Below are 19,559 nucleotides of genomic sequence, written 5' to 3' on the forward strand. Positions count from 1 at the left end.
TAAATACCTGCTAATTGTGAAATAATGTTCTTGTGGAAAGGATGTTCGTGAATTATTCAGGGCATGATGCATTTTGATTGGCATCCCTTATGGTCTTGTGAGGCCTATTTTTTCTGTTAAACAATTGTAGCTGAAAAATAGCCAAATTACAACCAATAGTTTCAGTCATTGAGGGCAAAATAGGCCTAATAGCAAGGATTTATGCGACTTAATATTTACAACAGTTAGATTTTCCAGAGGCTGCATCTGTCCTGACATTGTATCTATTCCTGTGCTAGATTCCAGAAACAGCTTCAGTGAAGCAAGTCCCGTGCAAGAAGAAGAACATTATTTTATTTAAATTCGTGTGTACTTCTAAGTTCAAAAATGTTTGGTTGGCAAAATGTTATAAATTCAAATCAAAGCGTCTTCCGTGTCTGGAATGGATGCAGAGTATTCTTGAGTCTAAGGTAACAATAAAATAATAAGAACCTTGTTTTAATTGTGAAATGCGTTTGACTAAAAGAAAATTTTGTTTTTGTCTATTCTACTAGGTACTTGTACTATATTGACTAGGTAAAATAGAATTGCATCACTAAAATAGACTAAAATACAATTTTCACTGACTAAAACTAGACTAAAATGTCATCAGTTTTCATTGACTAAAACTAGACTAAAATAGTCAAGGATAATTCTGACTAATGATTTCTGATAATTATGACTAAAATGCTCAGACTTTTAGTTGACTGAAACTTGACTAGACTAAAATAAGTATGAACATGACTAAAACTAATAACTAAAATGACAGCTTGACGCAAAGACTAGACTAAAACTAAAATTAAGACAGGTCGCCAAAAACAACTATAGGTGCTCCTTGCATGAATGTTTGTTTTAGAGAATAGCTCTGAGAGGTCTGACTTCTGCCCAGGTGTTTCCCCTCGGTGCCTCCATCAGTTTGTCCTGGTGCTTCTGGACGACCTCCCTTTCATATCTTCTGTTCCCTTCTTTCCCATTTGAAAACCCTCTGACTAGAGGAACAAATACCCTATCATGTTTTGACAGACCTTCTTGTTTTGCAAGAAAGGCTCCTTAAATGCTATTTCTCTCATGTCGTATCATAGTTGCTGTTAGGGCTCTGATTTTCAAATGGGCAGCTATATAGCTATTCATGTCAGACCAAGTCCATACAGTGGACCCTCCTCAGAATGACCGTGTACTCTGTCCTGTCCCAGTTCCGTACTGTTTCTGTCTCCTGATGTTCCCCTTAATCCGACATGATGCACAGTTTGTAGAGCAGCACGGTGCTACTCATCTCTTCAGGATGTTAGTGTGAAACGGTTCACAATCACACACCCAGGAGCATACAAGAGGACTGAATGGCAGAAACAGACACATGGCATGTAGATTCCTTGGGTCAACCTTATATTAAATGTAAAAAGAAGAGAAAGGTAGATAGAGGGATGTGCATATCAGGAAGACTTTACAAAAGGCTGGAGATGGAGCTAGTGGTGAGCACAAAGCTACAAGCATTGGACTGGAGCAGTAGGAGACAGATGAGCGAGAGGTCAGAGGTCAGAGGTCACAAGAGTCGCCAAGGACCTGAACAAAACAGAGAGCTGGTGGTGGGATCCCTACAAATGGACTGGCTGCTGACTGATTGGGCACCTTGGACTTGGCTGAGAGAACCTTGTGTAGCCAATATCACAATGCTATGAGCAAACATCAGGAACAGCAGCAGATACGATCTGAAGTGCAGAGTAGAGACACCACTGCTGAAGTGTCTCAGCATAGGAGGAGCTACGCCATCTGCAGCCCCACCATCAAATTTGAAGTTAATCTACTATTTCAACACAGATTCAGCTCCATAAACGACAACTCTGAATAAAACTAAAATAAACAAAATCTGGAAGATTTCTGGTAGCCATAACTACAGACACCACTCCCCCAAAACCAAGCCTCATTAAGCTCTCTTGTGCCCATGGAAATGTGATGTAATGGGTTTGTAATGAAGACCTCTGGTCCCCCTAGCAGAAGAAAAAACTGAAGGGAAATCACCAGGAAGGAAGGGAGTCCCCCAGAGGAATCAATGACCTGAAAGCATGACAGTGATGATTAACCGTGGACTGCGGACAAAGGGAATCGCAAAGTTTGGAATAAAATGACTTAAAGATCTTAGCTGTGCTGTGGACATTTTGTTAGGGTTCTAGAAGCAATGAAGGGCAGCTATCACAGCATTTCACAGTTTTCCTGTTAGACGTCCACTCTCTGGGCCGGAAGGGCCTGGCCGTGCTCGACGCGGTTGGTGGGACGGCAGACATTTCTCCAGAAGGACAAGGGGAGTCTGCAACGTGGTCTGACCTGCAGCTGCTTGCTTTGGACCACGGCTGTCTCGCAGTGTCACAAAGGCAGGACGCGAGAGCCTTGAAGGTCTTATCCGTGCAGATTTCTTCAGGGGCAAGTGGTGCTCAATGAGCCACGTCTCTCAGTCACCCATGGGTTCTCAGGCAGGCCTTACCAAATCATCAGGGTGGGGGGTATATGACCAGTGAAAATGAACCATTTCTCATCCACACCCCTGCCAATGGCAACAATGCTAATTACAGAGTTAGATGTTCCTATTGTGTCTGATTCCAATAGATCTGTCTCGGTGTCTGGTTTTGCCCCAATTATCCTCAATTCCATGCCTCTGTACCACCCATATTGAGTCAAACTTTGGTATTTTCTCAAGCTTTTTTCCACATAATAAACACACACTGCTATTATGTCTTTCTTCTGCTCCACCCCTCAACACACACTATACTAGGGCATGGATCAAGGCATTTCCCCATATATATTAAACACAATAGATGAGACTAATGCTTTATATTAGTGATGTGACAATGTGGAAATTGTGGCCAATGCAGACTTCCATTTGGTCTAATATTACACACCATCTTATCACAGATCTGCATTGAAATCTGAGGTCAGCGTCATTACTTCCTAAGGTCTCGTGAATGTGAATGTGGAGAACACATTCCCTCTAACCTAACAGCATCCCTAACTCCAAGCCGTAGGGCAAGCCTAACCCTAAGATAACCCTAAGTTAACCCCAATAATAAGTCTGACCCTAACTATAACTCTAATCCTAATAGCAGCCTTAACCACAGCTCTAAACCTTAAGGCAAACATAGGTGACTGGCTAGGATGCCAGCCGACTTGCGCGTGTTGTACACGATCCAAGACAACGCAAGAATGGCTTGCTTGTGCTCCTAGGAGTATTTTCACCCTCTGCAGCACCAGAACAGTACAGGGGAAAGGTGCCAAGGTTAGCATTGTGTGACCAAAAAAAAAAAAGTTAATATCAAAGAAATAACATATTAAAACTAAGATTAACCCTAACATGTTGACCAACGACCCTAGTTATAAAATTTACTGACAGTTCTACAGCTCATTGTACTTACAATGACAATAAAGCACCGATCTACACCACGTTACAACAACCACTAGACTAAGGTTACCGGAGCTCTCTAGAGAAAGAGAAATAACGGAACCAGGGTGTGTGAAGGTCCCCGGCATTGTCTACACTCTGCCGATGCTGACGGACTTCCTGACCCAGCTGTGAACATGGTGTGCATCAGGGCGGGGGGGGTTATGACCCGGAAGGCTCACCTGCGTGGTAGGCCACAGAGCCACGACTCCATCCGGGGTGCCTGTTCTTGGGATAGTCCTGCAAACCAAACAAAGGAGAGTTACTACATGACATGCGTGTTAGACAAAAGATGCGTGTTAGGCAAAAGATGCTTCCTTTCATCTCCGGCACGGTGGGAGCGGGGGGTGACATCCCCCCCCCCCCCACACAGCTGTGTGGTCCTCTGCTTCTATCGCCCCACTAACACTACAACAAAGAACACAGGTGTACCCTGCCAACACACGGAGGAAAAAAAACGACCCGCACTTGATAAGATCAGACGATGACTCACTGTTAATTATCGACGGTGTTTTTTTCTCTGCACATCCCTGCAGCCACTCTGCTGAGCTCTTTATCAGAAGACAATTGCACCCTTCAGGCAGCGCGATAAAGCTCTCCATTAACTCCGATGCAACCGGCCTAAACATGCTCTTGCCTATCGTTCCATCATCCCCACCCCCAAAAATAACCGAACAGCGGGGATGAATACCACACAAAGCCTCTTTTGGGGGGGAAGTCTATGTGATCAAACATTACCTATTAATGCCTAAGCCAGTTCAAATGACCGTTGATAATGATATAGCACCTAGTGCAGGTCATTGCCTTGTCCACAGACCAAACAGACGCTAACTGCCATTACCTAGGAGGAGTTAAAGCGGCTCGTATCCAAGGGGTATAGTGGGGGGGGGGGGCATTAAAAGCCAGGTTTTCAGTTTCCAGTTTAACCACAAGTCCTGGTATTTTTTCGTATCAATCCCAGAAATGACGTCTCCCGTGCTGTAATCCCGCCACCCCAGGGAATCTAGTTCCGATGAACACCTTGTTGAAGGTTCTGCTTGTTTATTATTTTTATGTAATTAGAGGGACCTTGGGTATAACCGCAGGCCCGTGACGGATTTACAGCGGTGATAATTTATTTCTGAACGATCCATGAAATCATTGTTCTTTAATTTGCTTTATTATTCATAAACCTTGTTCCTTTGGAAACTTGGTCTAACCACAGTGTGCAAAAAACCAGCTACAAAACCAACAACAAGTCTATAGACTGACTGAAAGGCTGACGCCAAGTGTGAACGTGACCTCGCTTTTTATCAAAAGACTTTTGACTAATGTACAAGACCCGAGAAACTGACCTTATTTAACAATTGTAATGAAAAGCGGTATATGTAATCAAAATTGACCTCAGAGGTGCTTATTACTTTGAGGGCACAGAGAGAAAAAGTTAACAAAAAGCAGAGATTCAAATGGTGACGGAAGGAAAGGAAAGGACACCATCTGACCCGAAGTGACATGAAAGGGAACCAGAGCATAAATCCACTCACTTCTGCTATCATGGAATGACTCGACTCTTGCGGAAAGAACGCCAGTTCTTGTAATTCTTGTTCTGCTACCATCTGCCGCTGGGTGCTGGGGTCACGGCCATGGCCATAGGTGTAAATTACAGGGGAGATGGGGGGTTGTAAACCCCCCAATAATCACGTCTCCCCGTTCATGGGTGGAGACCTCAACCCCCCCAATGTTGAAATGAAAGTTATGCCCTTGGCCACGGCACTGGCATCCCAAAAGCAAACCCGGGGAAACAGGAGGAGGTTGGACCAGGAAGGCCAGTACAGCCACAGATTAAACTGCCCGGCAAGTTGTTAATGTCAGAAAAACAATGTAAGACAGAGTGCTGCCTGATTGGCAGGTTTGAAATATCTGCCAGACAAAACCCAAACACTCTGGACCACGTGAAGCACTCTGGACTCAGAACACCAGGCAGTTCAGCAAATCAGTCTTAACCACGGAGAGACAAATTCCAGTGAAACTGCTCTCCGCTACAGAATTGTTATGGTACCCTCAAGCGGGTGAGGTTGATGGGTATTTAGGCAGGATGCATCCTAACAGCAAAAAATCCAAAAAAAAAAACCCAACTGCAGGTCAGTCACTTTGATAATCTGATATTTATGGCTTCGATAGAATCCCTAGAGGACAGGAAACTTTTGGGTACCTTAAAAGCAGGGGCCTGACAGCTCAATCCTTTTCCAGCAATCCGGGAAAAACAAGATTCAAGTGCCAGCCTTGGTCTCAAGGCCTGAAAGCCATTCTGAAAGGGCAATCAGATGACCCACCACCAGCAAGTCAAATGCCCAATAGCCCATTAGTGATGGTAGCCATGGGAACACCCAATGCACCAAGACAAAGTGTTCTCTTAGACACATAAAATAAATATCACCTAGTGGAAGCCAAACCTCATTTCACCATATTTTGACTGAGTTTGGTTCTCAGCACTGATGCGGCATTGTGGAAAGGGTCAGAACAAAATGTACAACCAAAGACAAGTGTGGAGCCGCTTCCAGAGAGAAGGATGATGGTGATGACGACGACGATGATGATAAAACCATGAGGCCATTTCCAAGCCGATTTCAGTTGATGGTAAGCCAATGCAAAGACATAATTCCAGAGGAATCCCTAGGTACCATCACAGAGGCCAAAAGCTGACTAAGTACAGTGCCAGCCTACCATGGGTCTACACCCAAATCCCTGGGTTCCCTTCACTATACCTTTCCTAACCAGGGCAGACCTGAAGGCCCGTTCCCTGGTTCTCAGGCCTTCTGCAGCATAAAGCACCACATCATCCTGTCCACGGGTTGCCAGCATGTGGCGGAAAGCCCCGGTTCTCTCTCGTGATAGGTGAATGACAGCTTCCAAAGACGGCATCCCACACCGACGCAACGGGCTTCGTCACCCATTGCTTAAAGTGTGGTGAAGTAGACCATGACCGTCATGGGAGGCTGGTCATGCTACACCCTAAAATTACCTTAATATGGGCAGGGTGTTCTTCACGGTGAAGCAACTGGAAACCAGTCAAATTAGATTACGCTTGAAGCAGACGATGATGAACACTTACCCTTCGCGCCAATCCCAGGGCGATGTAACACTTTTCTCCGGCATCCACAATCTCCACCTCAAAGTAATGGCTTCTTGGGCTGAGGGAAGTACGTGCTTGGGCAAGACCCACGTCCATGATGCTCTTGCCCTTACCCGTGTACTCCAACACCTGGGAGGACAGACAGACAGAGAAGGGAGTCAGCCTCGGCGAGACGGACCTCACCTAACCAAGCTGCCAGGGAACAGGGAAAGAGCTGCTCTTCAACCGACCTCAACAAATCGATTCCCTTAAGCAGTTATTCATTCAGGTAGCAAGTCGCCACACGAGAGGCTCCGCGCATCAGCGAGACACTTAAACCGAACGTATTCTACAAAAATCAACCCAGCCCTCCAGGAACGGGGAAAGCAAGCTGCTATTACTGACAGGCTTGATACAGGGGAAGAGATCATTTCAAACAGAAGATCAGAAGCAGATTCCTTTCATTCACCAACACAGAAGTAAAATCAGGGGTGGAGAACCTGTTCCATGGAGGGTCTTTGTGGGTGAGGGTTTTTGGGATGACCTTTCAATCAGGAATAATAAAACAGTGGTTCTCAACTCCAGTCCTGGGGACTCTGTTATTGCCTGATTGAGAGGCCGTCCCAAACACCCGCACCCACACTGGCCCTCCATGGATCAGGTTCCCCACCTCTGGTGTAAATGATGAATAAAGAACCAGATGCAGGGAACAAACAGCTGTGGGGAATGTGCAAATAAGGTTATAAAAATTAAAATTTAGTCACCCACTATACCAATTTTATAAGAAAAGATTGTATTATGACATTTAATAACATCTCAGAAAGGTTCTAGACTGGGTTTCCAATATGCTCATTGAGTTTGGCCCATCAACAATGGTGGGTGGGCGCCTTGAGCCATGGACCTGCAAAGCGTCGTTTGCCACCGACCCGTTTTATGACAGTGATGTGGCGGGCAGAGGCACGAACACACTACGAATTTAGAAACCCAACACACCAAAGACCATTAGAGGGGAAATGAGAACCATTCTGCTTGAGTAACACTTATCAGGCCTGTGACTGGAGGCCAGCTCTGCCTGTGTGCATCTCTCATGTGCAGCGGGGCCGAGTGCTGGTTTATTTACAGCCTGGCCGATGAGTGGACGGCTCGCTCCATCTCCATCGGCAACAAAAACAATGACGCATCTCTTCACATCAGACCCATTCCAGACCATTTGGAGGATGAGGTAGAGGAAGATGGAGGGGGAAACAAAGGTCAACTCCTTCTATGGTGACCGTTCTTCATCATGTAAAAAAGACTTGATGATGCTGAAACAGTCATACTCAGTGGATCTGAGGAGAGTTCCTCAGAAACATCACCATACAAACCCCAGCAGTCCGGCGCTTAGGACACCATTCACTTCAGTTTACACAATGGCTCCTTTCTTGCGACAGACATCGCTTTCGTGGGAACCACAACAGCAAGCGTGCACAGGCATGCATTCCGCACAGGATGACCCTGTGAGGGCCTCTGCCTGATGCCTGTGCATGTGGTATTGGGGGTGGGTTGCCTGGAGTCCCTCGACTCCCCCCAGCATTGCGTGCCTCGGCTGCAACGCAGCAAAGACGAGCGTCACGACGTCCGAGGAGCAAGTTTAATGGAATTTTTGTGGGGAAGGAAGAAACCTAAAAACTGCCCAAGGTGTAAGTGAGCATTCAGCCACGTCCTTCGCAATCAGCACTCCATCAGCGTGTCCCAGACATGAAACCACTGCGTCTAATCAGCAACATGATTTATCTGCTTCTATTTCTGTGAATTAAAACAAAAAGCACCCCCATAGCCCCCCACAAATGGAAAAAATGTTGCCCCTGAGGCCTGGTTTACAATTTTTGGCATTCTTGTTTATCTGTGAAAGTTGCTGCGTGTCATACGGCACGGATTCCAAAGACAGCGGGGACGTCAGGCCCCAAAATCGCAGCCATCACTGGGGGGGGGGGTGGATTATTGCAGATGCCACAGGGGCCAGATTCCATGCAACATGAAAGCGGAGCTTTTCCGTGAGGACAAATTCACTCCACAAACATGAAAATAGGCAGGAATCTGACAAGAAAAAGTTACCACTGCCCTTCTTCATCTTGCAGATTTAAACAAGCCTGAATGCAAACCGGTTTGGAACTAGTAAATTATACACACTGCTTTTTTTCTGTATTTGTATGGAAAATGAATTCTTCAAAGGTGTTTGACCAAGTTCAGAACCATGGGCTCGAGAGAGGCTCAGCCAATAAGTTCACTGTCCTACAGGCCAGACAGTTTGTCAAACAACCTTCCAGGATCCAATGATACGCTACTAAAGGTGGAGAACCTACCTCACCCACTCTTCTGCACACTGCCCTGGATCTGCCAGTATAAGCAACCAAGTTAAGAGTGCATGTAACTCTTACATGTACTAAACCGATGTTCCTCAACCCGGTCCTGGGGAGCCTCACACAGCCTACCCCAGCTCCTTTCCAGTCCCTAGGACAGGGTTATTCAACTCACGGTCCTCGAGGTCTGAGCACTGCTGGTTTTCCAGCCTTTCTTTACCTATCAGTCAGGTGTGAAGCCTCTGACCAATCAGAATCAGTAATTATTAAACAACTACCTGGGAGAACTGAAAACACGGCCTGGATTTGGAATCGAGGTCCATAGTTGAAGAACCCTGCTCTAGGACATCCGAGGGTCCCCAAGAACAGGGCCGAGAAACACCACACTGAAGATTCAGGAAGGCCAGGCACAAAAAGTGGAAATCAAAAGAGGGCAAATAAGGCAGCAGGAGAGTTGGAATTCATACAGAACTTGGCAAATGAGAAAATGGGCAATGATCATTCCAATCCTATTTTACAATCCAACGGTCTTCTTCAATACTAATTTACACAGGCCCATCAATCTCTGAAACCATACAAAGCATTCAAAGTTTATTAAAAGCTTGGAAATCATTCATGGGTGGCTGCAGAGTGGCAGGCTACCTCAATTTAGCATATTTTTAGGTTTGACGCAGAACAGTAGATTTTTCAATCTACTGTCATACCTGGGAATGACATATTCCTTATAAATGAGTCACTTTTTGGGGAACCAAACTCAGAATAGATAGATAAGACAGTTTCCTGCTTACATTATCACAGAAACCATTACACCTTGTATAATTAAGTAGATTCCATAAGCAGTGTGCAGAGAGGAAATATTTTCATGAGGAATTTGGCAATGGCAAGTTTGTCAGCCATGACATGTAGCCTATTTAGAGATCAGGCTGACAAAAAAAATGATAAATTTCACACATAATGGTATTTTCAGAACAGGAATTATTCCTTTAAGCTATTCATTATTCCATTCTGATCTGCGACACGTGGGTCGGCATTCATAAGGAACGGAGAGGACCAGAGCATGGCCGCCCGCACCTGGGGAAGAGCTCATCTGTTCCCCATTACACATGGCTCCCACAAGAAGCCCCGCCCCCCGGCTTGGTGGCCAATGAGAAGCCAATTAACCACGTGAGTGCAAAGAAACTTTTCAAAGGCCTCAATTGACTGCTTAAACATTTTGAGCTTCGAACAAGACAGACATCATAGGACTTGCAACAGCTTAAAGTCAAACATTCACACAAGGCAGCTTCTGTCAGGGTTTCCAAGCCTAAAACCATCCTGCCCATTTATTTATAAGGGAAATGGCACTCATCAATCCCAGTACAAATGCAAGATTTATAAAGAAATATGATTCATGCAATAAAATTTTATTTTACATGGAGAAAGGGGAGAAACAAAACTACGAAGTGGAATTTGTTTCCCCTAGAAAGAAAGAAAAAAAAAAGCAAATATGAGAGCATGACAATCCATCAGCAGCTGCCCTGGTCCTTCCACTCCTTACTGCACTTTCTGTGCCCAGGCTACACTTGGCTGATAAACGACAGCCAATAAAAAAAAAAGAAAAAAAAGAAAAAAAAAGAAGCAGATTCCCCTTTATTTATTTCCCGTTCCATTCCATCACTCCAGTAGTCATGCCTGGACAATTGCGAGGTCACACCTAATCACACCCTCCCGCCTCGCCGATACTCAGTAACGAGAAGGGGGACGATGGCTGCAGTCTGACTTGCATCTTCTCCCCCCCCCCCCCCCCCCAGCACAGGCGTGATCAACCGGGGGCAGGTAGATCGAGCGTCGAGCAGGAGCATGTCTTGTTGACCTGGTGCCCAGGCAACAGAGATTCCACATAAACATGCATGTTTAACCTAGATTTAACTGGACTTGTTGAGGTGGAAACCTGACATGATCGTGCTCTGCCATGCAGCTCCGACAGAGTCAGGCTGAGTCAATGCTCTACGTGTACCGGGCCCAAACCATCTTGTGTGCAAACGGTAGTTACTGGCCGAATTGGGTACTGCCAGGACAACTGCGGCCCCCATCTCCAGCGTCCATGTGGCATCGCACCCACAGCGGAGATGGACCGCTCTAACCCTTGACTCGTCGCATTTCTGCCTGCGTACATGCGTGCAACATCTGCGGTTTGGTCTCCGAGAGGCTCCCGAAATACGACTTCAGCGCCAGCTGTTCAGGTCAGCGTAGCAAGACTGGCTCCCCAGTAATTAAGAGCAAAAATAAACTATGTGACCATCGTGGCTGCAAAACACCACCAGGTACGGTAACCATTAGCCGAGATGCCATTTTTAGAATGGAGTGCGGCCCAACGCAAGACTGCAGCATGGCTGTGATTTCCTGCACCCCGCATTCACTGCGATATCAAAACAGGCTGGCAGAAGGCTCTGCCCCTCATACCATAATCGCATGCAGGACTGTACCAGTACCTACCACTGTTTTTCTCTGGGCATGTGGAAATTGTCACCACCCGTTAATAAACTGCTTATGAAATGACTTCAGGAAAGGTATCGCCTAAGCATCAGCAAGATCGGAGGCCAACACACAGACACCAAAACAATCACAGATATTTTATTTCATATTAATAAACACCGACAACCTTAAAATGAGAAATGGCCCCAACTGACTTCCCCTTGCAGCTGAATTTTATCAGTCGGCAGGACCCAGCTGGGCCTGACCCATGACTGGGTTCCTTCGCATTCCGGGACTGTCAGCACCAACTGCAGTCTGCGGGGAGAGTCACATTCCGCAGGATTCAGGCACGTCGTGGTGTAAACATCTCCTTACAGACCATATGCTAACCGGTTTGCCTCCCCCGGCAGAGCTGCGTGCCCCCAGACCGGACAGCGGCAGTGGACTGGTGGGTTCTGCACGCACGGGCAAGGCGGGGAGGGACAGGTGACCCGAGGGCAGCTTCCCGTCAGAGTGGCGGCACGCTAAAGTAGAGAGCGGACCTACTCCCAGTCGCACCGCCATCAGTAACCCAAGCTCACATAGAGTCACCCCCCTTTAGAGGCTCTGCAATCACATCACCTCCTCGCCAAGGCATTCTGGGAAAAACCCTCCACTGTGGTGAGCACCACCAACATCTTCATGACATTGTATGAAACGGTAGGATTTTGGTGCCGTTTCAAGGAAAGATGAGACGGTAACAAGAAAAGAAAGATCCATCCGTTCAAGCCTCATAATGCAAATCGTGGTTCATCAGGCTTCAGATGCAAATTAAACCCAAAACCCCACATCAAGCTAAAAATACTTGCTACTTTGCATGAAGGATGAAAAGAAACATATTTATTGCTTAAAAAAAAGCGAGCGTGGAGGCCACTGAATCCTTTTCAACATTTTCACATAAGTTTTTCCTGGTGACACATTGCAATTTTAGTGCGGTAAGAATATAAAAAGTTAAAATGCTCTAAAAAGTAAAGCGTACTGTGACAGAAACAGTTCTCTGTGACATGTCTGTTGGGATCCTACAGAGACATTTATTCATTGCAATTCAAAAACAGGAAATGTACAACAATGAATCACCAAGAGAGGCAACCATGCAGACACTTAATCTACCACTGCTAGAGTTCACTTTGTCATTCTTGTGTTAAACACTATAATGGATGGCAAAACACTTCATAAGCCATTCACCAGTATATAAAGAGGTCCATAATTCAACATGCAAATACTTTACAAACTGTACACCTCTAAGCTCATGCTATTCTATAAAAAAAAATTGATTAATGATACAGCCTGAAAACTATTTAAATCGTAGGTGTATTTAAAAGAACGTTCCGATTGATTTTACAGCCCACAGGCAGATCAGAGACAGGTGATTTAAATTTCCCTGTCATTTTATTCTCCAACTTCAAAGAAATGTAAATAAAAGTCTCTAACAGAGCCGAGGAGACAGAGGAACTTTCCTCAGCGTCTGCACGCAGTCAAACGCCGGAAAAAGGAACGAAATGGAGGATGGTTTTTCCTTTACACTAGTTGATCAAAGAAATGGTGCGAGTTAATCACATTCGTGAGTGGGTCTGCCTGCACTGAAAATGACAGCAGGATACAGTTCACGTTGGTTTTTAATATTGCGGCCATGTTAAACATTTTAGACATTTAAATACTCTTCTGGAATATCTTCAGCAAAGGAAGAGATCCAACATCTTTTTCACATTGTGCCACTCAGAGCGGCGTCACCGAACACCTATGTCTGTGGTTCAGTCTGAACACCCAAGCAACAGGCTCCATCTGCATAACTGCTGAAGTCCTATGTGACCAGCTGGCACGTGTGGGCAGGACTGGTCGTACGGAGAGCTTGAGGACACTGGGCGCTCACCTGCAGGTTAATTCTCCAGAACTGAGGATAACGGGAATAGATGTGCATGAGAGAGAGGGTGTATCCGGCAAATGTCACATTCACTTTCCGGGTTTACTCATCATTTCATTAGAAAGCGCACGTGAGACAGCCAGCTGGCCCTCTGGCAGAGAGCGTCTTGGACACGTGAGAAGAGCAACGTGATTCCCAGGCGCGTCTCGCTGACGAGGGTGGGGCTCTCAGTTCAACCGTAACGCGCTACCCCGGGTACGTCCGATCGAACCCACGCCCTCTAATCCCAGGACACCCAATTCATAAATCTGTGGCAGAGGCGGTTCGTGGAATGGGGGAGATGGAGAGAACAAGTTAGGACGCCGGCAGAGCCGGCCGCATGACGCACGTGTCCGCGAGACGGATCCATCGCTGAGGTCTGACTCACGCACTGTGCGGGGCCGTCACCACTGACAAACCGCCGGCAACCACAACAGGGACTTAGCAACGGCCTCTACCAACATGCTCACGGGGGAGGGGGGGTGATACTGTTAATCTTTCAGTTAACAAGTTAGAAGTAGGAGTTGAGGGAAAAAAAGAAAAACACACTCCAAGAATGAACCCCACCCAGAAACTGTGACACAAGGTTGTATGCTGTTCTGACGTAGGTAGATTGCATGCTTGTTGAACTTTGACCCCATTGCCAAGTCATACTGCCTCATGGCACCACCTAAGAAAAGCATGACATTGTGTCACCAGCACTAGCTTTCATCCATTATATAGCGTTCAACATTATATAGCGTTCAACATGCCACTGTGCAGTAGAGAGCAGGTGGGGGCAAGGTGGCCAGCAGCTGCGGATGACAGAGCAGACGATGACCGGCTGCAGTCACACGGGAGGCACATGTGCTCAGCCACACGTCAGGAGATGGACACGCAGACTGCAAAGCCTGTCTGTCCTACAAAGAGGACGAGTAGGAGATCTTGGCTGAGAGGCAAATCAAGAAGTCATTCAGATAAATCGCTTGTTGATGTTTGTAACACTGATGTTTTACAGGATACTTTGTCACCTTCAGTCGCCTGTGTGTGTCTGATTCCAAGCTGGTTCACTGAACCAGAGCGGGCCTGTCTGGTCCCAAGTACAGCAGAGTTCTTCAGGCAAAATGTCAGCGGATGCTGGCAGTGCCGAAGGTCGCCTCTCGCCGAGTCTCCGGGAACGTGGAACCCAACGCGCCGCTCAGAGAAAGGGGACCAGAACCAGAGTTTCATTTTAATGACCACAGCCAATGAGGGTGTTGTGGAATGGCTACGATCCCGAAAAATTTCTAGTCGAATCACAGATCATGTCAATTCCAACGTACAAACCCAAATCAGAAAAACTTGGGACGGTATGTTAAATTAAGATCAAACTGAAAACAGTACTTTGTTAAATTCTTTTTGACCTGTATTACATTGAAAACAATACAACAGCACATTATTTAATGTGTTCCTCACAAATTTTATTGTTATCATCAAAATAATTTTGGTTCTTGCAACACATTTCAAAAAAAGTTAATACAGTAAAGCATTTACCATTTTGTAATGTTGCCATTCCTTTTCACAACACTTAAAGGACGTTTAGGGACTGAAGACACCAAGTGATGAAGTGTTTCAGGTATAATTTTGTCCCATTCTTCCTGCAAACAAGTCTTAAGGTGGGCAACAGTACGGGGTCTTCGTTGTCGCATTTTGCGCTTCAAAATGCGTCACACATTCTCTATTGGAGACAGGTCGGGACTGCAGGCAGGCCAGTCAAGTACCCGAACCCTCTTCCTCCGCAGCCAGGACTTTGTAAAGTGTGCAGAATGTGGTTTTGCATTGTCTTGCTGAAATATGCATGGGCGTCCCTGGAAAAGATGTCTTCTTGAAGGCAGCATATTGTGCCTCAAAATCTCTATGTACTTTTCAGCAGTAATGGTGCCATCACAGAAGTGCAAGTTACCTTTGCCAAGGGCACTGACACAACCCCATACCATGACAGACCCTGGCTTTCGGACTTGCTGCTGGTAACAGTCTGGGTGATCCTTTTCTTCTTTGGTCCGGAGCACACGACGTCCATTTCTCCCAAAAAATACCTGAAATACTGATTCATCTGACCACAGTACAGGTTTCCACTGTGTGATGGTCCATCCCAGATACCTCCGAGCCCAGAGAAGTCGATGGCGCTTCTGGACACTTAACATATGGCTTCCTTTTGGCACAGTACAGTTTTAACTGGCATTTGTGGATGTAACTACGTATTGTGGTACTTGACAAAGGTTTGCCAAAGTAGTCCTGACTATTCTTGATGCAGTGCTGCTTGAGGGATCGGAGATCACGGTTGTTCAGCTTGTCCTTTACGCACTGAAATTCCTCCAGAATAATTATGTTATGCACTGTTGAAGGTGAAATATCCAAATCTCTTCCTATCTTTCTTTGAGGAACATTGTTTTTAAACATTTCAATATTTTTCTCACGTTTGTTGGCAAACTGGCGATCCTCGGACCCATCTTTGCTCCTAAAGGACCTTTCTTGGATGCTGCTTTTGTACCAAATCATAATTACAATCACCTGTTGACATCACCTGTTTCAAATCACATCATTTAACCAATTTACCTCATTACTAGCCCTAAATTGCTCCTGTCCCAACTTTTTTTGAAATGTGTTGCAAGAACCAAAACCAAGTGTTTATTTTGAGAAAAACAATAAAATTCATGAGGAACACATTAAATAATGTGCTGTTGTATTGTTTTCAATGTAATACAGGTCAAAGATAATTTAACAAAGTACTGTTTCCAGTTTGATTTTAATTTAACATACTGTCCCAACTTTTTCTGATTTGTGGTTGTAGACTTCCAGAGATCTATTATGCCAACACCCCCCCCCCCCCCCCCAGGTTCCGAAGTAGCGGAGAGAACAAGCAGAAGAAAAACAAGAAGCTTCTGTACTTGGATCGCAAATGCAACACCCGCTGGGTGGAAAAACTGACAATGGGACGAGGGCAGAGAGACCCACCGCTAGGGCTGTGGCGGTGGGCGGGGGGGGCAGAGCATGACACAGCAGTACGACATGTCATAGGGCATCAGGCACTGCCTACCACTGGCTGACACCTCAAGCTGGTGACAATAGAGATCAGGTTTGCATGCCGGCCTTGAAGGAGCAGCCCTGTTTACCTGCGTGTGACTCATCTCCATAGGAGGTTAGACTCCTGCTCAGCACGATCCAGGCTGCAGCAACCCAAAGCCAGCTGCCCCACAGACTCTCCTCATACTTATTACAGCACAAACAGTAAGTATCATCTCCTGTTAGACCATGCAGTCTGTACACTTTTAAATTCACACCAGAACAATGGAGTGTAGAGTGTACTGCACTCGCTGTACTGTGCACTGCATGTACGGAACGTAACCAACTCACCGAAAGGAATTCCGTGAGCATTCAGATTCTGGGTATTGGCTGCAGCTGGGAACCAGCAAATGGACTCTTACCTGACAGTTGCTGGTTCAAATCCCAGGAGAAGCCCTGTTATAGGAGCCTTGAACAGACAACTGAACCTGAATTGGTACAGTATAAATATCTGTATAAAATACCTGAGATTTTGGAAAATGTCACTTAAGAAATTTTATGCACACACATTTTAGCTCATTAATCTCAGGGTTAATTACACACCTATTGCCTCATAAGGTGGCATTTAACTTGGCACTCCTCACTATACATTTGTAGACCGTGAAAGGGGGCATTACAGTGCAACACTGGCAATCCACTGGAAGGGACGGAGCTGGTCATGAACTCCACACTGGTTAGTTGCAAATTCATCTCATAGCCGGCCTCATCTCCACTACATTTGCTTACTTAGCAGGTGCTTTTATGTAAAGTGATGGACAGATAAGTGCACAGGGTTGACCAGGGCAGGATAAGGGCCTTTCTCAAGGGCCAAACCCTAACATCACTCTGCCAAACACGGGATTTGAACTGGTGATCTTTCGATTTCAGGCACATCATCCTAACCTGTTGACCCACAAACCGCCTCCACAATAAGAGTATAAAGAGACCATGTGTAACCATACAGAGAAGCAGTGAGCACACACCAGACCGGATCACACTCAGGGTGCAGTCAAGGTGAACTTTATCGTCACTGTGTGCCGTTACCACAAAACGCGGTATAAACCAGCGACACTGATCTCAGCTTGGAACATGGATATCCCGCACCGCGAACCACAGCCACCCAGTGACCCCCCCACCCCCACCCCTGGAAGGGGCCTCACCGTGCCGCTGACCCGCACGTCGTGCAGCCGGCTCCACTCGTCCTCGTGGCTGTCCACCATCATGGCGCTGTCGTCCTCGTCTGAGCCCCACTCCGCCTGCAGGTCCAGCCGCACCTCCTCGCCCAGTGAGTGCATGCCCACGGCGGGAAAGAGGCCGTCCGAGGAGGCGGGGACCACCACCGAGCCCACCTGCGCTCCCGGCAAGACGAAAAAAGAAATCTGTAAGGCACTAAGTACACCTGAAGCCAACCACATCTCCAGAGCTTTGCTTCCACACAGACCCCAGAGTCTGTGTGGAACAAAAAAGTTACTGGGACGAGGCCTCCAAGCTGAGGCGGGACACGGCACTGGCGGCTCACCTCCTTGCCATTTTTGGTGAAAAACACCGTAGTGGGTCCTGTCTCGAAGGAGTCCAGGTAAATTCCACAGCCAATGCGGTCGCCACGGTTACATTTGGGTCCAAACTGCTGTCCTACAGTGTTGCCATTGTACAGCCTGTAGGGTTAGGGGAGAGGGGCAGATAAACAGCTCAGACAGGCAGAGAGAAGCAGACAGACAGGCAGAGAGAAGCAGGCACACAGGCAGAGAGGCACACAGGCAGAGAGGCACACAGGCAGAGAGGCACACAGGCAGAGAGGCACACAGGCAGAGAGGCACACAGGCAGAGAGGCACACAGGCAGAGAGGCACACAGGCAGAGAGAGGCACACAGGCAGAGAGAGGCAGGCACAGAGGCAGAGAGGCACAGAGGCAGAGAGGCACAGAGGCACAGAGGCACAGAGGCAGAGAGGCAGAGAGGCAGAGAGGCAGAGAGGCAGAGAGGCACAGAGGCAGGCAGAGACAGGCAGAGACAGGCAGAGACAGGCAGAGACAGGCAGAGACAGGCAGAGACGCACAGAGTTGTGGGCTAATGGAACTCTGCTATCACAGTAAGCACACATTAAAAGCTTCTCCTTCGGCAGCACAGACATGGTCCACGAGGCGGCTGCTCGAGCAGCTCGACGCCCGGCTCTGCACACACCCCGCGTGCACCTCTCCAGCCGCACACTCACTTGCCGTCATCGGCGTGGTAGGCTACAGAGTGCGGCAGCCAGCCCGGCTGCTGGTCCAGCTTGTAGAATTGCGGCACCAGACCCACCGCAATAGTCCCCCTCACTCCCGTGTCCACGATGGTCACCTGGAAGGGAGGATGGGGGTCAGACAGGCATCACTGCTGGCTGTAATACAATGCAAGCCAGTGGGGAGGTAGCTTTACGCAGGGGATTGTGGGATAGCTAGGCAGCTCCCTGGAGGCCAAGCAGTAGGCAATCTGCTTTGGCGGCCAACGTGGCATAATCAATGCGGCTGCAATACTTCAGCACTATCTACTGGCCATAACATAACCAACATACTGCACCAGGTCAGGTCACGCACCGGCGGCCAGAAGCAAAATTGTCAAAACCAAAAGTTCACCTGTCCAAACCTTTGAACACTAAGTTGTGCGGTCATCTGGGGATTATAGGTAATACTCGCTCACCCTGCCCTGAAGCAGAGACAGAAACCAGATTACTGGGAAGGGAGATTCTTAAACCTATTAAGACATCAATGAGTTTGTGCTGTGTCAAGCTCCCGGTGTTGCATCGAGGTCTGCAGGATCTGAACAATGAAAGTAGGGTACTTCAGATGGAGGGCCCTCCACTGCCCCCACCTAAGTGGTGGAGCCTTGTTGTAGAGCTGGAGACAGCAACAAGACGATGCTTAAAGAAAGTGCATTAACCCTAACCCAGGAGGTTCACTGCAGTTGTACCTTTAAGAAAATCTCTGCAACACTTCAGTGACATTGATCGTTCCTATTGCACAAAAAGTCAATAAAAATGACTCTAGCAATAAACTGCACTCACTCATTTCTGTGCCCACTTACATTTAATTTTATTTTTGAAAAAGCACAGTCAGCCAGTCCCTGGCACACCTAGGGGTTAAGGGCTTTGCTCAAGGGTCCAACGGTGACACCACTCTGCACAGCCACAAGATTCTAACCACAGACCTTCTGGTGACAGTCACCCAGCTGTACCCAGTTCAATCAGCATGTTACA

At 47.0% G+C, this 19,559-nt stretch overlaps 1 protein-coding gene across 1 annotated transcript in view; it reads right to left on the bottom strand.

Moving 5' to 3' along the window:
• Positions 1 to 19,559, bottom strand: part of spryd3 (SPRY domain containing 3) — a 31,805-nt gene that overhangs the window by 4,787 nt on the left and 7,459 nt on the right. Inside the window, exons 4-8 of the mRNA XM_023832488.2 lie at positions 18,540 to 18,664; positions 17,848 to 17,983; positions 17,489 to 17,677; positions 6,537 to 6,686; positions 3,628 to 3,685 (exon numbers count right to left, since the gene is read on the bottom strand). Of these exons, the coding sequence (XP_023688256.1) occupies positions 3,628 to 3,685; positions 6,537 to 6,686; positions 17,489 to 17,677; positions 17,848 to 17,983; positions 18,540 to 18,664 (658 nt within the window). The remainder of the gene's footprint in view (positions 1 to 3,627; positions 3,686 to 6,536; positions 6,687 to 17,488; positions 17,678 to 17,847; positions 17,984 to 18,539; positions 18,665 to 19,559) is intronic.

This window comes from Paramormyrops kingsleyae, chromosome 8 (assembly GCF_048594095.1).
Source record: "Paramormyrops kingsleyae isolate MSU_618 chromosome 8, PKINGS_0.4, whole genome shotgun sequence".
Taxonomy (NCBI): domain Eukaryota; kingdom Metazoa; phylum Chordata; class Actinopteri; order Osteoglossiformes; family Mormyridae; genus Paramormyrops; species Paramormyrops kingsleyae.